The sequence below is a fragment of the Notolabrus celidotus genome, chromosome 15 (genome assembly GCF_009762535.1).
Source record: "Notolabrus celidotus isolate fNotCel1 chromosome 15, fNotCel1.pri, whole genome shotgun sequence".
Lineage (NCBI taxonomy): Eukaryota > Metazoa > Chordata > Actinopteri > Labriformes > Labridae > Notolabrus > Notolabrus celidotus.
In genome coordinates this window covers 22,607,376-22,634,264 of record NC_048286.1, presented here as the reverse complement: position 1 = coordinate 22,634,264, position 26,889 = coordinate 22,607,376, and the positions used below count along the sequence as shown (strand labels likewise).

General features: G+C 38.3%; 1 protein-coding gene across 2 annotated transcripts; it reads right to left on the bottom strand.

The window, feature by feature from the left end:
• Positions 1-7,364: 7,364 nt before the first annotated feature.
• Positions 7,365-16,848, bottom strand: plvapa (plasmalemma vesicle associated protein a). 2 transcript variants are annotated; one of them, XM_034703782.1, is made up of 7 exons: positions 16,148-16,826; positions 13,743-13,812; positions 12,920-13,635; positions 10,564-11,326; positions 10,156-10,497; positions 9,639-9,699; positions 7,365-7,757 (listed from the first exon to the last, which is right to left on the bottom strand). In XM_034703782.1, exons 1-7 carry the CDS (start codon positions 16,541-16,543, stop codon positions 7,724-7,726), a joined length of 2,382 nt encoding a protein of 793 aa, XP_034559673.1. In that variant the 5' UTR covers positions 16,544-16,826; the 3' UTR covers positions 7,365-7,723. The 2 variants fall into 2 exon arrangements, with proteins under 2 accessions (XP_034559673.1, XP_034559672.1); XM_034703781.1 differs by having other exon boundaries at positions 10,156-11,326; positions 16,148-16,848.
• Positions 16,849-26,889: the final 10,041 nt, after the last annotated feature.

The window sequence follows — 26,889 nt, the reverse complement described above, 5'->3', positions numbered from 1 at the left end:
TGACACATGCGCTTTTATTAAGCATTTATTAATTTGTATCAATATTTTATTAGAGTAATCGATACTCAAATGAGTAGCATGTAAATATCGATATATCGATACCACAGAATCGATGCGCCCACATTGAGAGCGTTTGAAGTTACTGAGAGAATACATTGATGCTTTTAGGTTGAGTCACATTTATATCAACAAAATATACTTTAATTAGCCTAGCCTGATAGCTGAATGTAATGTAATTATATTTTGAATTCTATTCAACAATAGTTTCTAGTTACTAGTTAGAGGGATTTTAACATTACTAGTTAACTAGTAAGCCCAAAAATGTTTTTCTAGTTTACTAGTTAACCCCAAAATACTAAGTAGCAACACTAGTTAAGTTTTTTTAACATGACTTGTTTACTAGAGAGGTATAAAATATGTAAACTAGTTAGCAAAAATGTGTCTACTAGTAATACTAGGGATGGAACAAGGAACCCTAAATTTGTGAGGTTCCAAATGTTAAACCAGCAACAGCCAAACTATCCACTTTCTACACTAGTGATGTTTTTGTAATCTTGTTTGTAAACTAGTTGGATTAAATGCATTTACTTGTAGAGCTACTGAAAATAAATGGGCTCACTAGTCACACTAGTTGCACTAATTGATAATAAAGAGGCAGGACATATTTTTTCATTTTGGCTTTCTATTGGCTCTCATGTTCAAAATTTAAAAAAGACATCATATCAAGACTCGGGGTTTTGATATTATCACCCCCTTCAAGTAACATATTTCATACTAGTTAACATGCTAGCTTCAAAGGATTGCAGCTAGTGAAATAGTTTAAGTCTATTTTGTTCTTACTTGTTCACCTGTAAGGTAAAAATGCCCACTAGTTAACTAGTTAAGGCCAATAATTCAACTAGTTACTCATATGAAGACATTTTAGAACTAACTAGTTGCCTATTGAAATTTTAAAATCGACATGTCATACTATTTGGGGTCTTTTTGGCTGCACTGGTTTCACAAGTGTGACTCTTTGGAAAGGATGTGCAATAGATGCTCAAACAATGCTAGTAAGCCTACAAGTTGAAAACCTCGATAGGAAGCACCCAATCTCATGCTGGGTATTGTCAAGTGTTTACTCTATGTGCCATCTTAAACTTTGTAAAATTCTCTGTCATGGCCTACCGTTTTGTGTATTTGACCTAGAGCCATTATTGTCATGTGCTGTTCCAATCTCCTCCAATCAGAATACAAGACATATGTTGATATAAATAATTCATAAACAGTAAACATGTATCTGACTCTAATAAAATGTTTCCAGTGATACCAATAAGAACTTCTTGACACCATAAACTCAGAGGTAGAGGTGAAGCCAATGTTAGGTGTCCTCAATTTGCATTATACTCAATGACCACCAGGGGGAGACTTCTCTTGATTCTAACAGAGGACCAACTGCATGATGGTGTACTAACTAGAAAATTACCTTTATTTAAAAACTTGATTAATTATCTCAGAAAACATTTTCCTGATGACTTTATGGTCTCATATTAATGTAAGTGTTCTTTGACACATGATGTTACATTTGTAACTCAGGGTTCTGTTTAGATTTAAATAGATAATAAAAGAAGGTATTTCTTGTGGGGTTTTTTAATAAACATGAAGAAATAAATTGAAGAAATCAAGAAATCAACAACATCTAGACGATACATCCCGTCTTATACACAGTCTCTTTTCAGCCCCTTGCCTTCACTGCATCTTAAAAGCACTTTGAAAGATAAACAGCTTGGAGAGTTGAACAAGATCGCAATCATAACACCATATGGTATTGTATTAAATTCTGCATGCCTCCTTTTCCACCCACAACAGAAATAAATAATACAAATCTGTGTGTAAATATTTGGCTAACAGGGCCAGAGAGTCATATTTAAATTTTATTTCTTGGGATCTATTACTCATTCTCACCTTCTGTTTGGCCGTCACCCAAAGGCTCACCTGTCTGCCTGTCTGCCTGTCACAGGTGCTCACTGTTATGTCAACACTGATTCTCGAAATTCTCCCTCGGCTCTGCCTGTTTGAAGAGGCAGTTTTTTTTTCTATTTCACTGCACTGAGCAAAGAGAGAAGTAACAATGCAACGACGAAAGGAGATTTGAATTCTGTTTATGCAGCACATAGATGAAATGATTGTACTATGGACAGGTTGACTGTAAAACTGAATTGCCCTTATGAGACTAATAAAGCATTCTGAATCTGAATCTGAATCTGAATCTGAATCTGAATCACTGGTTTCAGCTAGTCTCAATTATTCAAATGTACTGACACATTCATGACATGAATTTCTCTCCAGTTGTAGCTTAGCAATACACCACTATGGCCACTAGATGGAAGCAGCAAACAGTTGAACACCAGCATGGTCAGGCTGCTTACGCTCACAATGAAATGTATAGCTTTTTCTGCAAGTATTATGTTTCTCTCCATGCCCTCCGGTCCCTCTTTCAATTCAAGACACTTTCATTTATTTAGTGTGAAAACATATAACATTGTTTGGCTGGCTTTTTCGGACATTACAGATTATTATAGAGTCACCTTTAATCCAACAAGGAAACCAATCCTTTAGCAGGTGAAAAGTGCTAGAACAAAGAAAAAGTTAAAGGTCAAAGTTCAAAGTTGTCCTAGATTACTTAAAAAAAATGTACTGATAACAGGTACTTCAGGACAAGTAATGGAGATACATCATGTTTCATAAGATAAAAAAAATGGATTGGAGCTCATCAGATTTCAGGATAGATAATGCCCAGAGAAGAGAGTTTTCAAAGTTGTTACAAGGATCACATGAAAAGCATGCCACTACTTGTACTGTGTCAAACCTCTGGACTTCTGTAGAACAATTGTAGGCCTTGAAGTTGGGCTTTGGCTTTTCCATTGAACATTTGGAAGTTAAACCCTCCAAACAATATGTTTTACCAGCTAAACAGAGCAAATGTTCTTCATTATGAGGATGTTGGTACTGGTAAAGAATATGACAGCTAACAGCTGTGTTTCCATTACACGCCTCTCTGTGGTTGTGAGTGAAACAGAAGTGCAGTGGTTTTGGCTCTGTCACTCTTGCTGAATGGATCAGGGGATCAGTAATCCCATATCCCTGCCAGTGATGTACTAGCAGTAAGGCTTTGTGTGTTTAACGGATAATCAATGACACAGATAAACAGGACACTACTGCAGCTGGCCAGGCTTTACAGCAGCTCAGTTCATGACAGCTACAATGTTTGCAGCAAAATAGGATTAAGGGGAAAGTTGTTTGTATGTTTGTAAACCTTTTTGTTTAGTTCATCCAGTGGGTCACATGATAGTAGATTTTTTATTTGCAGTTTAAAAAATAAAATCAGGGGCAGATCCAGTGAGGTGGCCAAGGCCCTGTGGAACATCTTAAAGTAAAAAAAAAAAAACAGAAACATAACATGTCATACTTAGATGTTAGTAGTTAAGTTTGTAGTAAGACAAACACTGCAAAAACTGAATCCACACAAGCCAAAATGTCTCATAACAGTTGAAATAATGCAGAATGTTGCTGGGGCTAAGCTTGGGCTAACAAAATACTTAAGTATTAAACTGTTTTTTGGGAAACTTGTCCAGAAAAGATTAAAACCAAATTGCAGCTGAATTCTGGAAATACTTTTTATTTCTTGTACTGACTTTATTTAAAAACGATTATTTTCTTCCAATATTTATGTATTCTTTGGCTTTGTTTAGTTCTCCACTTAGCATGCTAAAATCCTTAAAGCTACTGTTAGTAGTCACAGAGTAAACATATGTTCAGAGAGAGGGACTTTGAATGTCAACACTATCCCTCCCACCAGATTTCCTCTTAGCCCCCCAACACAGACTGTATAAAATATGGACGTAGTATCCGTGACGTCACCCATCTGTTCCTCAGGGCTGTTTTGAAGCCAATCGAAGGCGGCAGCCATATTGGAAATGCGGAACTCAACCAGGCATAGTGTGAAATAAAGGGGCGGAGTTTGAGCCTCTTAGCCAACAACCATATGTTCCCATCTGGGAGTCAAGTCAGTCATGTCCTTATTTGGGCAAAAACCTGTAATCTTAATATCTTCTGAATCGTCGCGTTAGAAATTTTTTTACCCCCTGTACAGTGTGTGCTGATAGAGAAATTAGCTACATAGGGCCAAGCTCTTTTTTGAACCAAGCTGTAAACATGTTTATTAATGCTGCAAATATCGTCTTTTTCCCATTAATGTCTATGTGGTTTCCGGTGTTTCTGCAGCCAGTTTTTAACCCTTCATAGTTTAAGACCGGAGGTTGCCGCTTGCCCCCAACACAGATCTGCGTGTGAAATCATGATAGTGCCAGACTCATAACCAATCAGAGGACGTAGTAGGGGCCGTCCCTTCACCAATCAGGACAGAGGATTGGAGATTAGCTCTGATTGGTCCGTCATAACGGGAACGAGGAGAATACTAACATTGCTTGATACAAAGGCATTGGGAAACACAGGGATTTCGCAATAGTCTCACATTACTCCACTTACCGATGAGTACCGATGGGTATTATGACCTTTTCTCTAAACCATGCAGTTTTTTACACCATTGCTACCAACAGCAACTTTGAATAAAATGTTGAACTTGGAAAACACTACCAAAAAATATACCACTATATCTGGATTTAGCCTCACTTAGCTTTTCATTTCAAAATCAATACTTTGACCATAGTTAGAGCCAACTGTTAAAAAATTAAGATGTACTTGTTCAATCATCCTAGCTAATGTTATCATGCTAAAATGCTAAGATGATTTAATTGTTGCTGTTGTCACGCTTGACTTTCAAGCAAAAGCTCCAAATGTGAGTTGTGTAATCGCTTACAAGTAACACGGATAAGACTATTAATCATAGGAGGCCTAAAACAGCTTCCAGTTTGCAATACAATTAGTGATCCAGAAGCCAAGCTGTGTGTAGCTTTTGTGTCACTCTAAGGAAGTTGTATCATCAGTGACAACTTTACACCACATGCACAGTTTTACGACCAAAGGAGTCCCAAGGTTATGTGAGGTGTGGTTGCTCAAACACAGGTTACATGACGTCAAACCCACCCTCTTTAAGCCACGAAACTCAACCATGTTTTCCCCCGGAACGCTTTCCCAGAAGGAGGACAAGGCGAAAGTCAGGGTCGGGTTTAGGAACTTCGACACAAAAGGAATTCATTCCTGGGGTATGTTTTCCCTCCCAGCTGTTTCCAGCATTTACCTCTTCCCCCCTTAAACACCATAGTATCCGCACCAGAGAAAGGGTTTTGCCCCCTGATGTTTTTACCAGCCTGGGCAGCTATGGGACCGAGGGAGGCCACACAGAGAGGAAATGCAATTAGGAGTCACGGCAAAGAAGGAACATTAGCAGCAGCAGACAAAAGAGGTTACAGGTCTGCAACCCCAGGTGAGGAAGGAGGTCGTAATCATGCACAAGGTCCCTTTCCTGCATCAGGAGGGGGAGGGAGGTGGCTGGACAAACTGCGACACAATGGCCCCAACTCTGCGTCTGTAGTCTCTGTGCCGTCCACAGCGATGAGAGTCAATATCCGCAAAGACGCCAGTGACAAATTCTATCATCCGTGGAATTAATTTGACCTCAAACAATTCCTACTGGGTGATTCTGTTCCTGTAGCGCATCCGACCTAAATAATGACCCACTTAATAAAAACTATTTAGAAGATATGTAAGACATGCAGATAGATATATGAAATAGCATTAACAGACTAACGGATGTCAACACTCTTCATAAAGTCCATGAGATGGTATCCAGTTTGGACTGAATAAAGACACAGGGCTTGTTTGTATAAAAAAGTTGACACGTTTTGCTTTTAGTACAAAAGTACACCTCTATGTTTGTTGCAGTTTTGCAAAGTTATTATCAATGACTTAACTCAGGGGTTCCCAAAGTGTGGGTTGGGACCCACTGGGGGGTCGCCAGACACAAATGGGGGGTCGTGAGATTAATATTACTATTATTATTATTATTATTATTATTATTATTATTATTATTTATGTGTATTACCTTGTTTTGTTTACCTTTGTTGTCTACCACCTGCTGTAAAAAGGGAGTCACTAAGGGACGTTTATTGTAGGTTATAAAAACATATCTGCAAATTTATTGCAACTTTACTCTTAAAAGCATCCGTACATGAAAGACTTGAGAGGTGGTTAAATAAGGTCATACAGCATGTGGAGAAAAAAATCCTTCAGAGACTGTTATTATTGTTGAGGTAGTTTCTAAAGATTAAAAAAAGATATTCCGTCCAAAATGGAATTACTCAGCAGCAATAACAATTATCATTGTTTAATTTGTGTACAGGGAATAAAGAAATGACATGAGTCAACAGAAAAAGGGAGTGCGATAACAGGAAACCTGTTTGCACAAACCAACATTATGATCACTGTTTTCCAGTGAAGATGTTTCAACATGTCCTGTGTCTCAACTAGACTATTAAAACAAGTCCCTGAAGCATCTGAACAGTTGACCTTTAATATCCTGACAGTTCCTCCTGCAGTGAGCTGCACATCCCAAATGTGGAAAAACACTTCATGTTAAACAAAGGATATCCTTTAGACGGGGAAAGAGCCCTCCCTTTGCCAGATACTTACTTCTCTATTTATTAATTGGCACTAACACAATACTTTTTGGTACTTGATTTAACAGAAGGTTCCCATCCTTTCACAGTGCAGGTACAGGATGTTTGTGTGTTCTCAGAACGGTTTGGGTTTTCCTAGTCTATTTTGGCTGCATGGTAATGTTGTGAAGGTCAAAAGTAAACTACATTTGTACTAAAATCATTATATAATTTATGTTGTAATGATGTGTTTTTAAATGCTGTAAGAGAACATTTTATATAACAACGGAAATGCTGAGCATGTCATGAACGTGTGGTTTTTGGGAAATTTACACTGGCACAAAGAGCCATCTAAAGAAGTCTTTTGACAGTTGATCAGATTTAATGATTGAAAGATTATATCTGTTGATATTTAAGCTTGCTTTGAAAATGTTAACCACCTGTATAAAAATAAAGTCCCCCTCCTTCCCCATTTGCTTTTATCATATCAGGGTTTATTTGCGTAATGGATATCCCTGCTCTGTAGTGTTAAGTGGCACATTGTTTTCAACCACATATGCACACGAGCGTTTCCAAAGCTCCCTCCCATGTGCCTCGGTCAGCCTGCTGACAGGTTGGCAGGTAAACATAAACATGCTGGAGGGATTAAATTGTGTTGCCAGCAAATGTTACTTGAAACGTGACCGGGAGGGCTGGGAAGTCATTTGTAGACAATTAGCCACACAATAGGTGACGCACATAGAGACAAACAGTTATTTCCTCTTAGTGTAATATCTTAAATAGCTTTGTTTATTGAGAACAGACAGGTATAGTTGATGGGCTTACATTCAAACAAAGCTTTTATTTATATGTATGTACAAAGTAAAAAAAAAAATGCTTGTGCATATCCAGGTACAGTTAAAAACAAATCATCAACTCAAAGTTCACATTTTACATTCAAAAGTGCTTAAGTATTTCAAATAACTTTTCTAATTGTGTTACGGATAATAAACTGTCACAGTAAATAACATATGCTACATCTGATGATATAAGATATGTTGATCGATATGAGGAGCTTGCATTTAGCTTTGTGTTATAGATGCAACAGATAATTCTCTTTGATGATTTCGTTCTTCTCCTTGAGATGACTAACCCAACATCCTGATGAGATCCTGCTTCTCCCTGAGACAAAGAAAGAGAGAAAAAACAAGAAACTTTAATATATTTGTCACATCATCTCAATCTTTTATTGAGTTCATTTATATGTTAAATTTGACTTATTGTCAACAAAGACCAATAGATAAATCTAAACCAATGATCAACTTAATAGACATTAAACATTAGATTTTTTTTGTTTGCGTGCATCATATAACTTCTTATTTGACTATATTAAACAAATAATTGAGGGGGTGATTTGATCTTTAGTTGGGATGGATAGTTTAAGTCGTTTATACTAATTCTAACCTGCACACATATTAGATCACAAATTGTGTATTGATCTGCAACCAAAACTGGTCCCATTCAAACACATTATTAAGCACTTATCGAGTAACTTTCCCCAAAAAACTACAGTGCCCAGCTTTGGATTTTGAATATTAACACAACCACAATTACAAAAAAGTTGGGACAGTATTCAAAATGTCAGAAGTACAGATTTTGATGGTTTGCAAATAATTTAATGCCTATACTTGTATTTATACAACTTGTATTTATACAGATTGTCTCATTGAAGCCCGGGTCTCACAAACAAACATTACTCTGTAGAGGAAATCACGACATGGGCTCAAATCACTTGTGTGTAAACACAGTTTGTTGCCACATCCACAAATGCGGGTTAAACCTGTACAATGCAAAGAGGAAAGTGTTTATAAACATGATCCAGAAATGCAGGCAACTCCCTTTCTCTGGCCCCGAACCCATTTAAGATGGATTGAGGCAAAGTAGAAAACTGTCTATTCGAATAGAAATTTGACTTTTTTTCGTAAATCATGGACACCCCGTCCTCCTCTCTTGAGAGGAGAGGGACGACCGGCCTTCCCCACAGCATGGTTAGCTTATACATAACAACAGCATGGCTCTGTTGTAGAAGAATCCAGGTGCTAAACTAGCTCCACTCTACTCTTCTGTTGTCCCTAAATGGTGGAATGAATTGTCCAACTCCATTCGATCTGCAGAGTCCCTCTCTACATTCAAAAGACAGCTAAAGACCCAGCTTTTTAGGAAACACTATGCACTTAGCTAGACTGTTCTCCACTGTTGTCCCCAGCGGCAGATCGTGTCTTCCAGCTACAGTTGACTCACACTGTCCTGCTATGCTCTGGGAATCTGTGTTCAGCTCTGGAGTGACCCAGCACTTGGTACTTTGGTCATTATTGTGGTGATCACAAGTTCATAGTTGATGATGATAATGGAAGGTCTTAAATTGTTTGGTTGTTTCATTGTAGATGTTTCTTATTTTACTAAAATAAATTAAAAAATAATAATAATAAAAATAAAATATTAAAATAATTTAAAAATCCTTATTTACTTTTGTGCATTGCTTTCACACTGCTTGGCAGTACCTGCATCCAAATGGACTTAAAGCACTTTTTTACTCTTACTGATCTTGTTTCCTCTTGTCTAGATCTTTGCTTGTGTTGTTCTTGTCCTCGTATGTACGTGGCTTTGGATAAAAGTCCTATCTCATTACTCCTAATGTCTGCATTTAAATAATCTATGAGGAGTAATGAAGTTCGGAGCCCACACGCCAAACACAATACTGTATGCTGCAATAAACTTATTTTAAGTAAACGTGAGTTGTCTGACTGAAATATTATTCACAGGAACTAATGTCAATTCACCTTCAGTTCACACTTGTAAACATTTGGCAACAGGAGCAAGGAAAAGCTTCATTTTAACAGGCAGAAACCTCAAGTGGAACCAGACTCTGCTGTGACTGCAAGGGCTTTTTCTTTTTGTCCCTGTGATTTGATGCTGATAATAAAACTGCGTAGACTGCAACAAAAACATCAGCAATAATATTCACATTAACTCTCCTATTAAAGCTAAAAATGTTTTACTCACTCTGGGGCAGCAGGGTTGATGAGGCGTTGCAGATCTCTGAGGTGCTGAGCAACGCTGACAGCTGATAAAAGAAAAAAGAGATTTGTGAAAACATAGCAATGAAGTCATCAATCAAGCTGCCATTATATCCAACATTACTAAAGACGTGCTAACTGTTATTTGTTCCATTAGGGTTCAACAATGCTGCAAACCTCAGAGCCGATTATTTAAGGTTTTGTGGTTGTAGAGTGTGGAAGCAAATACTTTGAACAGAAAGCAGGTGTTTATGTAACTGATCTATGTATTTGCTGTCCTGGTTTATGGATGTGTCTTGCATCAGTTATGATTTTTGAAGAGTCAGATCACACTAATTATCTATCCACCTATGTAGGAGGTTTTGGTTTTATTCTCCAAGATTTTAAGACTTTAGTTGGCACTGTGACCAAGCAAATAAAAACCAAAGTCCATGTGAAGATATGTTTTCATCTAGGGTTGAATAACAAGCTATATAAAAACTGTTACCTAAATTTATTCTTACCTGTGCCACCTCCCAATCCACGGGTGTTCCCCGATCCGAATGATCCAGTTCCACTTGGCGCTGCCTTCCCTGTTCCAGTCCCTGTTCCAGTCCCTGTTCCAGTCCCTGTTCCAGTCCCTGTCTTACTTTGTCCTGAGCTACTGCTGCTGCCCCAAGAGTTAAACCAACCCATGCTAGAGCCAGATTTACTTGCTGTTCCAGATGACGCAGAAGACCCTGCTGGAGATGATCCAGAGGCTGAGGGGCTTTTCACAATTGATGTGGAGGCTGAACCTAAGGTTGAAGACCCTTTTCCGCTAGAGCTAGAACTTGAGCTGGACCCTGTTGATCCAAATAACCCACCACTTGATGCTGGCTTACTTGATCCTGACCCTAAGGAACTGCTGGAGCCTGATCCAAATAACCCACCACTTGATGCTGGCTTACTTGATCCTGACCCTAAGGAACTACTGGAGCCTGATCCAAATAACCCACCACTTGATGCTGGCTTACTTGATCCTGACCCTAAGGAACTACTGGACGCTGATGATCCAAATAACCCACCACTTGATGCTGGCTTACTTGATCCTGACCCTGAGGAACTACTGGATGCTGATGATCCAAATAACCCACCACTTGATGCTGGCTTACTTGATCCTGACCCTAAGGAACTACTGGACGCTGATGATCCAAATAACCCACCACTAGATGCTGGCTTACTTGATCCTGACCCTAAGGAACTACTGGACGCTGATGATCCAAATAACCCACCACTAGATGCTGGCTTACTTGATCCTGACCCTGAGGAACTACTGGACGCTGACGATCCAAATAACCCACCACTAGATGCTGGCTTGTTGGATCCATATCCAGAATTACTTGACCCAGATGACAAGAGTGATGAGCTGGCAGAGCCATACCCAGATGATGCCGGCTTGTTGGATCCAAATCCAGAACTACTTGACCTTGAAGGGAATGAGCTAGAAGAACTAGCAGTATTAGGCTTACTATTGTACGGTGACCCAGAGCTTGGACTCAACCCTGACACTGGCTTATTAACCTGGCCAAAACTAGAAGAGCTTGACTGGGAAGAGCTGGATCCACCACCTAACAGGCCTGTTCCAAATCCGGCTGAGCCTCGAGGTTGCTGGCCTCCACCAAATCCACCTCCGAGTCCACCACCAAACCCAATCTGAAACCATATGAGAGCAATGTTAACATGGAAAAAACATACCCCAAAATAATCATATTTATAAGCATTCAAGTCAAAACTCTTTTGTCATGATGAAACTATTTTCATGGTACTGCAGAGATGGAGATTATCATTGAACAAAAAGCTGATATTTGTGTGCCAAATTATATTATTGATACACAAACTTAAGAGGGCTTTATTAAGTGGGATCATAAAAGGTGCATACACTTTTTAAGAAATAATAATAAATAATGCACATGATTGAGTTGTGATGATGAAGATGTGTATGTGTGTGTGTGTGTGTGTGTGTGTGTGTGTGTGTGTGTGTGTGTGTGTGTGTGTGTGTGTGTGTGTGTGTGTGATTCTGAGGTACCAACATGCTTCATTCTTGACTAAACCCTATGCTTTCATTTTGATAACTGTAGACAGAACATTAAAGATAAATGAACACACATTAAGTCCCTGTGATGTTGCACTGTATAACAGCACTTAGTTAATGACTCTCATCCAATCAGATTGCTTCAAGCCTAACTGCTGTATAGAGAACATTATGCAACAGTTAGTTCTGAACAAGAAATCTGATTGGACAAGAGGAATTCTACGAGTTCTGATGAGTACAACATCAACAGGACTTTTCCCTGGATGTATTACTCCGCCATAGCCAGTAAAAGCTGCTGTTGGTAGTCACAGAGTAAACATCTGTTTAAAGAGAGGGACTTCGAATGTCAACACTATCCCTCCTAACCAGATTTCCTCTTAGCCCCCCAACATAGATCGGCGTGTGCAGTCATGATAATGCCAGACTCATAACCAATCAGAGGACGTAGTAGGGGCCACCCCTTAACCAATCAGGACAGAGGATTGGAGATTAGCTATTGGTCCGTCATAACGGGAACAAGGGGAACAAAGACATTGCCGATGAGTACCGATGGGCATTATGACCTTTTCTCCAAACCCAGCAGAAAAAAAGTAAAGGTTTTTTACACCATTCCTACCAACAGCAGCTTTAATTAACATAACAGCAGACAAGTTTTGTCAAGATGAATTAAGCTAGTACCTTTGAGTCACGAAACATACTCTCATTTCAAATTAAATCATGTAATTAAAATGATGCAAAGACGCTGGTCTGTTGACAATGGACGCCATGGAGAACGTCTGGGTTGTTTGGAAACGAGTTGTTGAAGTAAAATAATCATTTGTTGTTGCTATTACCTTTTACTACTTTTTGGAGCTTGTATACATGTTATATGGAAGCAGTGTAACACTCAAGGTGGTAATGTGGAGCATAGCATCAAGACTCCGTGATTGTCTTTGGATCTTTGGCACAGGAATATTTTACTGTACAATAGTGTGGATCTTCAGCACTACGTCACTCCCTCTCATGTGATATTGCTCAATTCACATTGTTCATAATGGTTTGTAAGATCCCTCCAGGCAGAGTAGTTTTTACTTTATATGTTTATGAAGTCAAATTCAGTCTGAGTGTATTTTAGTTATGAAGGCTAACTAAGAAGGGCCCCGCTTGTGGCCCCAAAAGCCCTACTCAAGCATTGAGCACGGTCATACAGTCAATCATGGTAATTGTTTTCTTACCCTGGACGTGCAGGTCATGTTGAGGTGCTTGATTTGGTCTACCAGGTGCTCAACCTCTTTAGCTTTGTATTTGACACTTTTTTCCATGAGATCAACCTCTCCCTGTAGTGTCATCTTGTCTATCAGGAGTTTCTCTTTGTCCTGATCATGTTTCAGCTGAAGCTGGTCTTGGCTCCGTTTGTGCTGTTGGATCAGGCCTGTGCGGTTCTGGCTGCACCAGCGGTAGTCTTCGGTCAGTCGCCAGTTCTCTGCCTTCATTCGACTGCTCTCAGACTGGATACTTGAAACCTGTTCTCCCACTTTGTTGAGGTAAAGCTGGAACCTGTCCTCCACCTCTCTGGACAGGCTGGAACAGTTGGTGCGGATCTGCTCCAGGTGTTCTCTCTGTTTGGGACAGGTAAGCTGGAAGGGGATGTGCGATGGGAAGAGGGAGTCAATCTTCTCCAGGAAAGCTGTGGAGACGGTGGAGACCCCACTTAAGGATTGGGAAAAGTCTTCTTTGCACTTCTCTCTGAAGACCTCCACCACCTTTTCATGTGTGGACTTGTCTCTCCTCAGATGGATAGCCTCTAAGTTTAAGTTGTCTCTCTCTTTGGTAATCTGGTCCATTTCCATCTTCATCCTTTGTGCTGTTTGAGTGAAGTTAGACTGCACAAGCTCAAGCCTGGCTCTCATCTGTTCCATCAGTAACCCACAGTTACAGATACCAGGGAGGGCTGAAAGAGAGAAAAAGAGGCAGCTGAAACTGTTAGAACTGAGGCTGTCACAATGTTTCATTTATTTCATCATGTTTGGCTTTACACCAAAGAGACTTCATACTTACTTGTGTGTTGACACTGGACAGCGAAACGGGATTGTGACTTGCAAATCATCAACTCTCCGGTGCAGTGTAGCTGTTCACAAAGAGGAAGAAAAGTCATTCACTTTTGGTGATTTGTAATAAACCCAACTGTTGGATGCAGACAAGCAGTAGTCCACGATACCTCAGATAAGGTATTGTTGGACTACTTTTCTTTTTTGTTGAAAAAACCACACAAGAGTTGTGTGTCACGGAAATTTAGTGATGAAACCATAAAGATATCTTTCAAGGTTATTTGATCCCTGAAGCAACATTTATTTTTTACTTAAGTTCAGGCAAAAATACACACATATATAACACGATATTCAATGTACGACATATAATCTCATAAAAAAATGGGATAAAAACAGTTTGACAAAAAAGGAGTAACTGATCCAGAAGGCAAAAGGCATTTTACAGTGCCTTTTCAGAAAATCAACACTTACATTACCTGAATAATATACACAAAATGTGTATTGATTTTGGTATGTTAATACACTCATCTCTAACATTCCCCACTTGTCTTATATTATGTTATTCTACTGTGTTAGTTTTCATCAATATTCTTTTTAAAGGTAATTGGCCTCCAAAAATGTTATTATTACTTTATGTATGTATCTATTCTACACAACTTTAAACATGTCCCACAGAAGATTAGAGTTAGGTCAGCTTCTGATTTGGCTTTGACCGACAGTTTGAGTATTTCAATTTAAGATTATTTGAAATGGAGCAGTGTGTGAACCTGCAGCTAACCAGACATCATGTTTTAAGGCGTGAGTTTATGAATGTTGAGCAGCTCTAGCCACCTTTTGATATATTGTTCCACAGAAGTGCATGATACAGACATGAAATAAACAGTATAGCTGTAACAACACAGGTCCTTCTTTCTGCATTACAGAATCTACTGGGGGTATATGAGCAACAAGAGCAACAGAAACATTCTGAAGTACAACTCAGTGTACGTATTGTTCATTTAATTTTTTTTTTTTATTAATTTGCAATGAAGAGCTCAATTCAGTGAGGACCTACAAGCTAGTTTATGAATTAAATAAGTCATCAAAATGATTTTCTGTTATCTCAATAAAATGTGTAATTTTTTTCCATTGCCTTTTGTAGTTAATCTTAATTTGATGTTTGAAGTTATCCAGAGTTCAAACTTGTCGTTTCATATACACAGCCGTCACTCCACTTTGAACCGAACGGGAGCCTGTACCTCAGCAGTACGGCTCCTCTATTGCATGTAACAAAACTGATATTGAGTCAGATAGTCAAGGAAAAAAATAACTACATAAATGTGGGTCGTCTAGAAATGACAGTGCATCAGCTGCATATGAGGTTATTTTTTCAATTCCATCTAGTTTTTAAACTTGAAATCAATGAGCAATCTTCATTGTTGTAACAAACAGTAACACTAAGTTTATTTACTCTTTGGTCATATAAAAAAAATCATGGAAAAATTAGAATTTAGGAGATTAAGGTCCAATGTTACGCTTTTTCAAAAACGGCGACAGATTTCTTATTAGTACCTAGCATCATGAAGATGCCATATGTTATCACAGATAAACTATGGGCTGAGATCTGTGCCACCAGAAACTGAAATTGAATAATAAACTGAATTTATTTGATTCGAAATTGTATTTAACCTACTTGAATATTCAACTCTCTATTCTTTTTATTTTTGAATTTAAAGAAAATAGAGGGTTGAAATTTCAAGCAGGTTAAATACAATTTCGAATCAGATAAATTCAGTTTCAAAACATTAAATACAATTTAAAATTAAAATAAATTCAATTTCAAAACATTTATTTCAATTTCAAATCATGCTTTTCAAATTCAATATAATTATTAAATTTCAGTTTCTAGTGGCACAAATCTCAGCCCATAATAAACTACCTTTTTCTAAAACCTGTTTCATTAACATTAAGTACTTTATCAGTCATCCTTTTTATTTACAGTGCAATACATTTGTGGAGAAGGGGTATCAAAGCAGGGCTGTGTCAGAGGTATTACATTTTTCATGGATACAGGATTATAATAGCATGCTGCACCTTGCTTTATTAAGATTTATATGATGATGTGTGAGACTATATTCCCTCAGCAAAAGAGTAGTTAAAAGAGGCTAATGTACTGTTTTTCCCTGTAAGTTTAAGTCTTACAAACACCAATGGGTACCTCATATAACAAGAAATACCACAGTAGAAGGACTTAATGGCATCCAATCACTTATATTTTGAAATTTTCCAGTTATACCTTCTGACTTTTCTTACATTTGAAGCATTACTGACACAAATGTATTCACACCTTGGCACAATATGCCCTGTGAAAGGTAAAAAATTACATCTACAGGTGAAAACAATTCATATGAATAAAAAAATTGCTAAATTTCTCACCATCCGCTTTTCCATATCTTGGATGAGAACTACTGAGATGTTGGTGTAGTCTCGAAGTCGTGCCAGGTCCCATTCACTGCGAGCCTTCTCAGTCACAGTGGCGTTGAGAAAGGTGGTCAGGTTCTTCCTCTGATGCCTCAGTGCCACGTTCTCTATGGAGAGTCGGCTGAAACTCTCCTCCAGGTCGTGGATGCGGGACGTGGACGCTGAGTCCTGTTTCTTCCCATAGATCAGAAAGAGCACAAGGCTGATTATGATCAGAGACTGGATGAGTGATGAGAAGAAGAAGACGATGCGCATATAGTAGCCGCAGCTCTTCCCTTTCGAGCGGTACTGCATCCTTTTTCGGGCCTCCGGGCTGTACTTGGAGACCTGGGAGTATTTGCTGCTGTACATGGGTGATGATGGAGGATCAGAGAGTGGAGATTTCAGGTGCAGTCCAATGCTTGAGGTAAATTAGGAGCAGCCTGCCAGGTTCATACAGGGTTCATCTCTGAATCTGAAGACAAAAATGTTTCTCCTCAGCACTTTGCCAGCAAACAGATCCAACAGATAAACAAAGTAGAATTATCTTGAGCAGATTTTACAGTCTGTGTCCTGTGAAGCTTGTGTCTCTTGCTCTAACAAAGCACGATTAACAGATATATGCCAGATGTTTCCTCTCTGCAGTGTTGATAGCATGAGAATTAATCAGATTTTGTGTGAGTTTTAAACATGGGTGGGAATTTAAACACTCCTCTGGCCGCACACTTCCTATGATGGGAAGTCACCCTGGCCTCAGTCCCCTCCCTCAGTAAGCTATCCTCCTGCTCTGCTGGCTGCCCCACCCTGCATGGAGATTTAACAACCAAAACACACTCACAGTCACACACACTCACTTTGTGAGTTTGTATCCAACCCAACACTTAAACTTTTATAAATATGTTACTTTGAGAGCAGCCAGAGCACTTGTTCTCTATGTTCATTCATAAATTACTTGTACATTAAATTATAGATTTTAAGCTTTGAGAGGAACTTTATTTTGTGTTGATCTTAGCAGCCTGCATACAAAGCAGCACCTCTTATCTATATAGATCTTATCCTATATATCTGTACACAATATTTTGCAACACAAAAAAATGTATCCTTCTGTCTTTAAAGCATCAAAGATATCTTGTAAACATTGTAAACAATGGCTATTTAGGCTGTGTGCTGTTCATCCCTTTGACTGACACTAACTGGACCTGTCATCCCAGATAACAAATGGAAACAATCTTATTCCTGATGGTCTTGTTTGCTTTTACCCGTTATTTGGGGTTTTAATATTGGTCTCTTTTATCACCTACTGTATTTAGCATATACTGTGGTTAACTTTCTCAAATTAGTATGTTTCCTTTGTGGCTCAAACTCAGAGCTCAGGAAAAGTTTGAGATCTGCCGCTTCAATGTACAACCCAACGAAAACAGTGGAGCAGGATATTGTTGTGGACACTATTCTGATACACTGTCTATTATGCATTAAATAGTATCATTCATTTAACACAGAGTATTTCTTTTGTGTTTTCTAATTTTTAAAGCTCCAGTGAGAAACTTTTGATTTGTGTTCATTTTCATGGACTCCCAGGGGAACAAAGTGGGCTCTCGTATTTTCTTTTCTTATATCATCTGGTTAAAAAGTAGTTTGAAAGTAATATTGATGCCTCTTTATGAGCTACAAAAAAAAAACAGGACCATCAGCAACAAACCCAACCATTACTATGTTGTTGTTGTTTTAATGCCTGAAACTGCTGATGCAGGGTAGGTGTTTGACATTGTGATTAGAAACAACCTTTTTATTCATTTTTTTCCAGCTAACATCACAATGAGTGATAGATTTGTCAGTTAAAAGAAAGCAGGATGTGACCTTTTAATCTATATAATCTATATTAAAAGTTTGTTTTCATTTCACTGGGGGATCACAGGGTTTTTACTTTTAGTACTTTTACCTGTAGTGCACTTACAGTGTAGTGTTGTGAAAATATCACATGGAAGAAGACGGTGAGTTTAAGTTACTACCATGGAGCTGGTGATGCAGATCAAACCTAAAAATGAAACATTGTCAGAAATAACTGATGACATGTGATTATTTTAAGAAGTAGCATGTCGCTCCACCTGTTCTCTCTCTCCTCTTCGGGTCTCTCTACTTCTCCATGCAGGTGTTAGAGCTGCTTCAGAGGGCTGGACCCAGTGGAGTACAAATAGGAGGGGAAGGTCATGTGATAGATAGATAGATAGATAGATAGATAGATAGATAGATAGATAGATAGATAGATAGATAGATAGATAGATAGATAGATAGATAGATAGATAGATGGATAGATGGATAGATGGATAGATGGATGGATAGTGACATGGATTTTATTTCAACAAAGTTACTACATAACAAATCATAGCTTAATTTGACTTGCCTTGGTTGAAAGTGCGATATTTGAGTGATTTATTTTTAATTCATATTGTGTGTAGAATGTTAAGGGAAAAACGGAATTTAATCCATTTTGGAATAAGGCTGTAACATAACAAAATGTAGAAAAAGTGAAGGGGTATGAATACTTTCCGTACCCACTATATTTTAAGCTGTTCCAGGGTTGTTCTTGAAAATGTTACTGCTTCGTGTGTCAGCATTCCTAGAACATTTTAAGAAATTCATCATGATAGAATATGAAGTTATATAATGAAATTTAGTTGTCAGCAATGAAGTATGAAGCTTGAAGGCAAAAGAACTGTCTGGTTTCTATTGTGCAAACCTACAGGCCATAATAGTGCCCACCAGACTCCAAGTGGTGTGTGCAGGCCCTCTATAAACGTGCCAAAAAATTTTTTTATGGGATCATGAACGGCGTTTTCCTGTGAACAGCAGGCCACGAGGACAATGGCTCCTGTCCTTCTTCTGACGTTTTCCTTCAGTGCCTCTTTGATGCCGAGAGTCTCAGTCCAACATGATGACGTGGGTAAGCTGCCCTCTGTCTCGTAGGACAAACACACTCTCACACTGAACCGCTCCATTTCGAAAGAAATACAAGAGCCTGACAGTAACAGCCACTACTTTTTCCTGGTATTGTTGATGTGCCAGGCCTTTGACAGGAAACAGTAATTCATAGAGGAACTGTTGATGGCCAAACTTGCAACTTTCTGGAGATGATTTTAGATAAAAGGCACCAACAGAACAGGATATGAGAGACAGATGGAGACATAAACAGTCACATATTTGATTTAATTGATGTTGAAGTGGGTTGTTTTTTTAACCCACAATTCCAAATGCCAGGATTTCTTTTGTGTAGATCCAATAGTGAACATGGCTTACACAGCTCTTTTAAACAAAACAGAAAGTGTTGTTGTGTTTTTCTTCATTGCACGAAGAGCTCTAAAACTATAAATACATATATATTTAATAAAAGAGGGAGAGGCAGTCCATTCAGCTTCAACGTAGCAGAAAAGAAAGAAATTACAAATCCCATGGATATAAAATTCCGTTCTTCTGGAGAGGATTGTCTGTAGGTCTGTTGTCTTTTAAGTCATTTAAATCTCCCGTGAGGACTTTTTAGATTGTCACAAAACACACCGAAGTCACTAATGAGGCCTCTATAACCTAAAAAAGCAAACAAGCAAACAAGACCTTCAGTAACAAGATGAATGATTCCTATATAATAATAATAATGCATTTTATTTATAGGCGCATTTCTTGGCACTCAAGGTCACCCTACAACATTAAAAACAAACAGAGTTTAAATAACAAACAGTTAATAAAACACAATTTAAAAAGTTTTAAGTGAATGGACAGTGGAGTTGCGGTCAGATGGAGTAAGCCAGTCTGAACAGATGAGTTTTGAGTTTGGATTTAAAATGTAGGAGTGAGTCAGTGTTACGGAGGTCAGGTGGGAGAGAGTTCCAGAGCTGGGGAGCAGAGCGGCTGAAGGCTCTGCTCCCCATGGTAACAAGGCGAGCAGGGGGGACAGTGAGGTGGATGGAGGAGGAGGATCTGAGGGTGCGGACGGGTGTGGTAGTATGCAGGAGGTCAGAGAGATATGGAGGGGTGAGGTTGTGTATGGATTTGAAGGTGAGGAGAAGTATTTTGTAGTTGATCCGGTCTGTGATGGGGAGCCAGTGGAGCTGTTGCAGGATGGGTGTGATGTGGTGGATGGAGGCGATGAGTGTGATGATATGGGCGGCTGAATTTTGAACCAGTTGTAGTTTATGGAGGGTTTTGTGGGCTAGGCCAAACAGAAGGGAGCTGCAATAGTCCAACCGGAGGTGACGAGGCTGTGAACAAGAATGGCAGTGGAGTGGGGAGTGAGTGAAGGACGGAGATGGTTAATATTGCGGAGGTGGAAGTAGGTGGACGGGGTGACGTGGTTGATATGGGAGGTGAAGGAAAGGGTGCTGTGGAGGATGACACCCAGACTCTTAACCTGAGGGGAGGGAAAGAGGGGCGAGTTGTTGATGGGAATAGAGAAGTTGTGGAGTTTGTTTAATGTAGATTTTTGGGCCAATTAGAAGAAGTTCAGTTTTATTGCTGTTTAATTTGAGGAAGTTTGAGGTGAACCAAGATTTTATTTTGAGTCGGTTCAGCAAAATGGTGTGTGAAATAATGTCGAAGGCCGCACTCAGATCAAGCAGGAGTAGAATGGATAGTGAACCGGAGTCAGCAGCAAGGAGGAGGTCATTGATATATAAGACAAAACAGCCTCTGTGGACAATTTTCACTGCAAAGATGTAGAGTGAGTCACAAGATTTACGTTTAAAAGACTACAGAAGGAGATTTTTTTAAAGAAATGACTTCTAACACATGCACAATACAAGCTCAGCTTAAAGATAAGAGGTACAGCTTTCCCACAGAGGGAACCAGAAATGGTGCAAACCAAGAGTTCTCTAGAGGAGCTTTTAAAGTTAAAGGCTGAAGCTAAACAGAGGCTTCTTACATACTGTCATTTAAAGACAGGATATTAATACCCTGGAAATGCTTCATCTGCAATGTGTAGGTGACTCACAAGGAGGTGTAATGGTGGGGCAAAGTTGTTCTGCCTCTGATCCTCAGAAGTAGTAAGAGCTTGAATGGGGGAAAATGTTGTCAGTGTTGTATGTACACGCATGAGTGTGTACATATGTGATGCTCTCAATGTGTTTGGAAGCCATGCCTGGTTCTTTCACAACACAATAATACGATGTAAAACAACACACTGGGACTCCAATATTATGCCTTTTGAGGGTGCAAAAGTGCAGTGATGGTGTTGCTGTTATGATATTGCAGTGTGTGAGGCTTTGGTTTCTAAGTTGAATAAATTTAGTGATGTTTGAAAGATGTGGAGCAGCCAAAGATAACTGTGTTATAACCCATGAGGTGAAACAGCTGAAGGAGTATAAACTGATCCAAAAAGGAAGTGTGCGAAATGTCGTCCAAACTGGGGGCACAAAATCACAAGATGCTTTCAGGCTGGCTATTTGTGTTCCGTATCTTGTTCCTCATATTGGTGCCAGGGTTTCACATCCTGGTTATTTTATTGGTAGTTTAAAGGTGCAGTTTTACAACAAGGTAATATAGCCTAGTACCAACATTCACACATTTTAGACTTTCTAAAAGATTCTGCTGCTTCAGTACTCGTTGTCTGTTGTCTTGGGGAAATAGTGAGTGCTTGGGAAGTATGAAATTGTTGGTGCTGTTTGTGTTTATGTTTGTTAAAGCTCTAGCTCTAAAACTGCAATTTAAGGTTTACTCAGTGGTGCTAACTGCAGTTTGACTTCTTAGTGAGAAAGTTAATAGTATTTAAATTAAAGCAGTAAGCCACTCTTAATCTCAACCCACTCTCAAGTGTTCATAGTGTGCTCGAGGCATTTCTGGTCTTCTTTAGCAGAGCAGATCTGAAAGTTAAGAGCCCCGGTTGTATAAAAGCTTCTCTTGAATACTCCTTGTTCTAAAATTACCAAGCTACTACCACTAGAAAAACATTTCACTTCAACCTGATGGCTTGATTATGAATTTGTAGAGAAGAAAATGAGATATTAGAGCAAGTTTTCAAAACCATGTTCAAGATGTTTGAACATCTCCAATGTCAAGATGACATCATTCACTCCAAGTGCTTTAAACAGAGTTCCATGAGCTTTGAAAGTTAGAAAGGGATGAAATATGGCAGGAATATAACATGCTTTTGTTTAAAGAAGTTTTAATATGAAGAGGATGAATGAATCTAAAAAGGTTCAGAGTGTTTCATACATTTTATTATTAAAATGGAGTTTCTGTGTGAATGTATGATTGAGTGTAGAGGTTGAGAAGAATGTTCTATGTGAAACAGTAATAAATAAACAAACAATAAATTAATACATAATGGAAAAATGAATTATCAACAATAATAATAATTATAACAATTAATTATAATTATTATTAATAATAAGTGGTAATGACAATACATTATTATTTTCCTAAAAGATCGTATTTTATTCATGCGGCCAGAATTCACTCTATTAGATCATGAGAAAAATCAAGTTGATTCAATAAAGTACTTTAGTTTGATTTAAAAATGAATATCAATGTTTGGTGTGTACACTAAATCTGAAATTACAGCTAGTAGCCTGTTAGCCTAGCTTAGAAAGAAGACTGGAAACACAGGTGTTGGAGCTATTTGTTTATTTTTTGTATTTAGTTTGGAATTAATAAGTAGTATTAGTTGTTAGATTTATCTAAACTTTGCTTTTAATAACTCATTTAAGTTAGATTTTGGGGTTATATTTTTTGCTAGTCATTTGTTTAGTATATTTAGATTTTTTTGTATATTTAGTATTTCTTTTGTTTGTTTTTGTTTGTTTGGTAATTAGGAACTGTGGGCACCTGAGGTTATTTAGGTAGGTAGGTGGCAGAAGGCCAGCATGCACCTGGGTGGGCCTATGGTTTTTTACCAGCACAAGAGAGGCAGCAGGAGCTCTGATTTTTCTTTGTTCCTTTTGTTTGCTTGCTTGCCATCAAAATAAACCATTGGAAACCGCTGAACTTTTGCATGGACATTGGACTTAATTTGCCTGCGTACATCATATCCCAACGGTGCATCAGTGACCCTTTGATTAAGTTACCTAACACTACCTAACAGAGTATCACAAACTCACTAATCATCATTCCATGTCTTGTTTGATTACCTAAGCTGTAAAACAAGAGTGAAAATATCAAGCTAACTCAACAACAAGCCAACATGCTAACTCCCTCTTTTTTCAGTCTTCATTCTAAGTTGAGTTAACTGTCAGCTTTCTGTAGTTCCTTTATTGCCAAACAGACATGACAGTGGGATCTGTATACTTTTCACTAACTATAACTATAAACTCAATTCAAAACCTTTATTTATTCTCGAAAAGACATTGAGGTTTCCCTCATTTCCAATGTCGTCGAGATCACAGATTAGAAACAACAAACAAACAAACAAACACAATCATATACAAAATAATAGATTAATTAAAACAGATACAGTTTGAGACACAGTGGTCAGAGATCAAGGTCTTGAACTCTGCAAGAGATGGAAAGGATCTCAGCTTCAAAGTCTGTTGGAGGGTATTCCATGATTTAGGAGCATCAATGGAGAATGCTGATCGACCCAGTTCAGTATTTATTTGTGGTACTTTCAGAATGAGCCAATCGGAAGAGCGAGTCCATAAACAAGTATGTATGTGAGCGTTTTCCTTAAATATACTTTTCTTCAAGTCATGACTTCAACAATGTATATGCTGCTGTTTAATGTCAAAAAAGCTCTCAGTTTCATTCTATGTAGACGTCAATAAACCATTGCAGCGTAGAACATGAAGCTGTCTTCTCCCAGCCGACTCTTTGGCTTGAGTTCAGAAACAACTGTGTGTGTATGGTCGGAGGTCAAATGATGTATGTCTGAAACGGATATATCCAGTAGCCTACAGAAAGGATATATGTGTATCCTGTTTAAAGGGTATTCACACTGTAACCCTGCTCTCCTGCACTATGAGATGGAATCTTATAACAATGAGTGTGCCTCATCAAGTGAGAGGTGAACAAATGCCATGACACCTCCATCAAATTCAAGAAATATTTATTTATACACTTACTATTTTTTCTACTAAGGAATGCATTTTAAGGGGGCATTTTAACGATATGTAATCACCTTCTTGAAGCGTACGCAAACAAAATAATTTAACATTATATAGTTTCAAAACTTGTGATGAGAGATATATTTAAAACATATATATATATTAATAAATTGACCTAAAAGTAAATAAGGATAGTTTTAAAGGGGTACAAATTTAGAAAAAGGAAGGAAAGAAATTAACCAAATCTTTTGCTAAAATTAACATTTGAAACATCACAGAAAAATACCATTTGAACTTGATAACTTGCCTTTGCTGTCACAATGACTGAACAGTGGTTGATAATCTGATTATTTTGAATCACTATTATTTGGACTTTTGGTCTCTGGATGGGCCTTAACTCAACAGAGCTCAATATAGAAATGCATGCCAAACACAACACAGGAAACCAAATCCACTGAATAACAAACATCACAAAAACTACAAATGTGAATCTGAGAGAAACCAGACATGCTACCAACAGAGAGAAACATCTTTCCAAAATATGTTCAAGGAAAGAGCACCTAAAATGTACCCTCACATGAACCCTGAGGGAAATGTTTTGTCGAGTATTTTCTGTTATCGTAAGCAGTACATGGAGGTGTAACACAGTCTTATTTGGCAGCATCTCACGGGTGAACATGCCAAAGCCGCACCACTCCCGCACACCGACCAGCTCCTGTAGGTGTGTGACATCTGCTCCTGTTGTTGAGGCTACTAAGGACATACAGGATGTACCATTTTTGAGGGATCTCTGGGTGTCACAGAACACCCTTAACTGGGTGAGGTGGTGAGGAGACAGGGCTCTATTGTTTAAGCAGTGTTTACTGTAAGATATGAAACGTTCTATCAGACACAAAACAAACTGGAGGCTGTTTACAGGGCTGGTTTCCCGTCAGCTGGAGGAGTCTGATGAGATTGTTTGGGTGCATATTGTTGAGCACGAATAAGAGGTCATACATCGGTGTTGTTACGCAAGAATAATGAACAATAAGTGATTAAATAAAGCAGGTCATTAATTATTTCATACTTAATATATACTATACTAAACTAGAGCTGTCAAAGGGTTCTTTCATCTGAATGCAAGTTTACCAAACGTAATATTCACAAGGTCAAGTCAAGCTTTATTTATAAAGCACATTTAAAAACAACCTCAGTTGACCAAAGTGCTGCACAATTATTAAAATACAATATAATCACACAATAAAATAATAGTAAGAGCTTAATTTAGGAAATAAAAAGAGTAAAAAAGTAAAAAGCCAAGGATTCTTGCTTAGGTGGGACTGAACACCAAGGATAAAAGATGGGTTTTCAGCAGTGTTTTAAAGTCCTCAACAGACTGTGCAGCTCTAACCTGGAAAGGTAGGCTGTTCCGAAGCTTTGGGGCCGCCACTGAGAAGGCTCTGTCCCCACGAGTAGAGAGTCTGGACCGAGGTACTGCCAGGAGCAGCTGGTTTCATGACCTAAGTGCTCTGGAAGTACTGTGAGGCTGTACAAGATCTGATAAATAAGACGATGCCAGACCATTTAAACACTTAAAAACAATTAATAAAACCTTAAACTGGATCCTAAAGTTAACAGGCAACCAGTGCAAAGATGCAAGGACAGGACTGATGTGATCACGCCGTTTCTTTCCAGTCAGCAGGCGGGCGGCTGCATTTTGGACTACCTGTAGACGGTGCAATGCTGACTGGTCGAGACCAACAAACAAAGAGTTCAGGTCAGCATGCTACTCCTGTGAACAAAGAGCTCTACAGTGCCACAATAAATAGTTGATAGAATTAAGGCTTACATATACAGATATTGTGAAATAATAAAAAATGTATGAAGAGCTCTGTGAATGTCTTCATAGAAATTCAGTGAAGTCAAAAATATTGTTTGAATCGTATTGTGTCAAAATGTCTGTGTTGTGAATCTCTTAAAACATAATTGTGGAAAATATACTATATTCAGCTAAGCTCATACACTTACATTATAATATGTGAAACTGTGAGTTGATGTGTTTTCTTACTTATAACTAAAACAAGATGTTTCTGTGTTAACTGTCTATATGATGTAGTAAGCATACAGCATAAGGTTTTTACTGTACTCAATTTTATATTGCTGTTTTTAATTGTTAATATAGTGTATGTTTATTCTCTCACTATATATATTTGCATGGAGGCCAAATAATAGGTATTAACATTCTTCCAGTTTGACATTTAAACCACACAGCCGTAGCCTCTGGTGAGAAATGATAACTTGGACTGGTGTATAAAGTAATGACTTCAATGATACACTGGAGAATGGCAGTGAGGACAAACCTAATACCATACTCACAGTATTGTCATGGAACACCGCCGCTTGGTGGGGATTTAATGTATTGCAGCTGCAGGTCACCACTCTGATTTATCACTGAATGAAGGATCAGAATATACAGTATGTACAAACATACACAGTAAGATTTCAGCAGTAAAAGCATTAAAAATGTCATAGTACATGAGGGGTTAGAAAAACATCCATCATTTCAAAACATGTTCTATCATTTATTCATGGCTTTTACCGATCTGATCATTGGTGATCAATATTTAATGGACTGAGTCAAGAACACAGTAAGTGTTCCTGAATTGTTGAACTACTATTACACCAGAAGCTCTGGCAGAGACAAATAAACAAGAT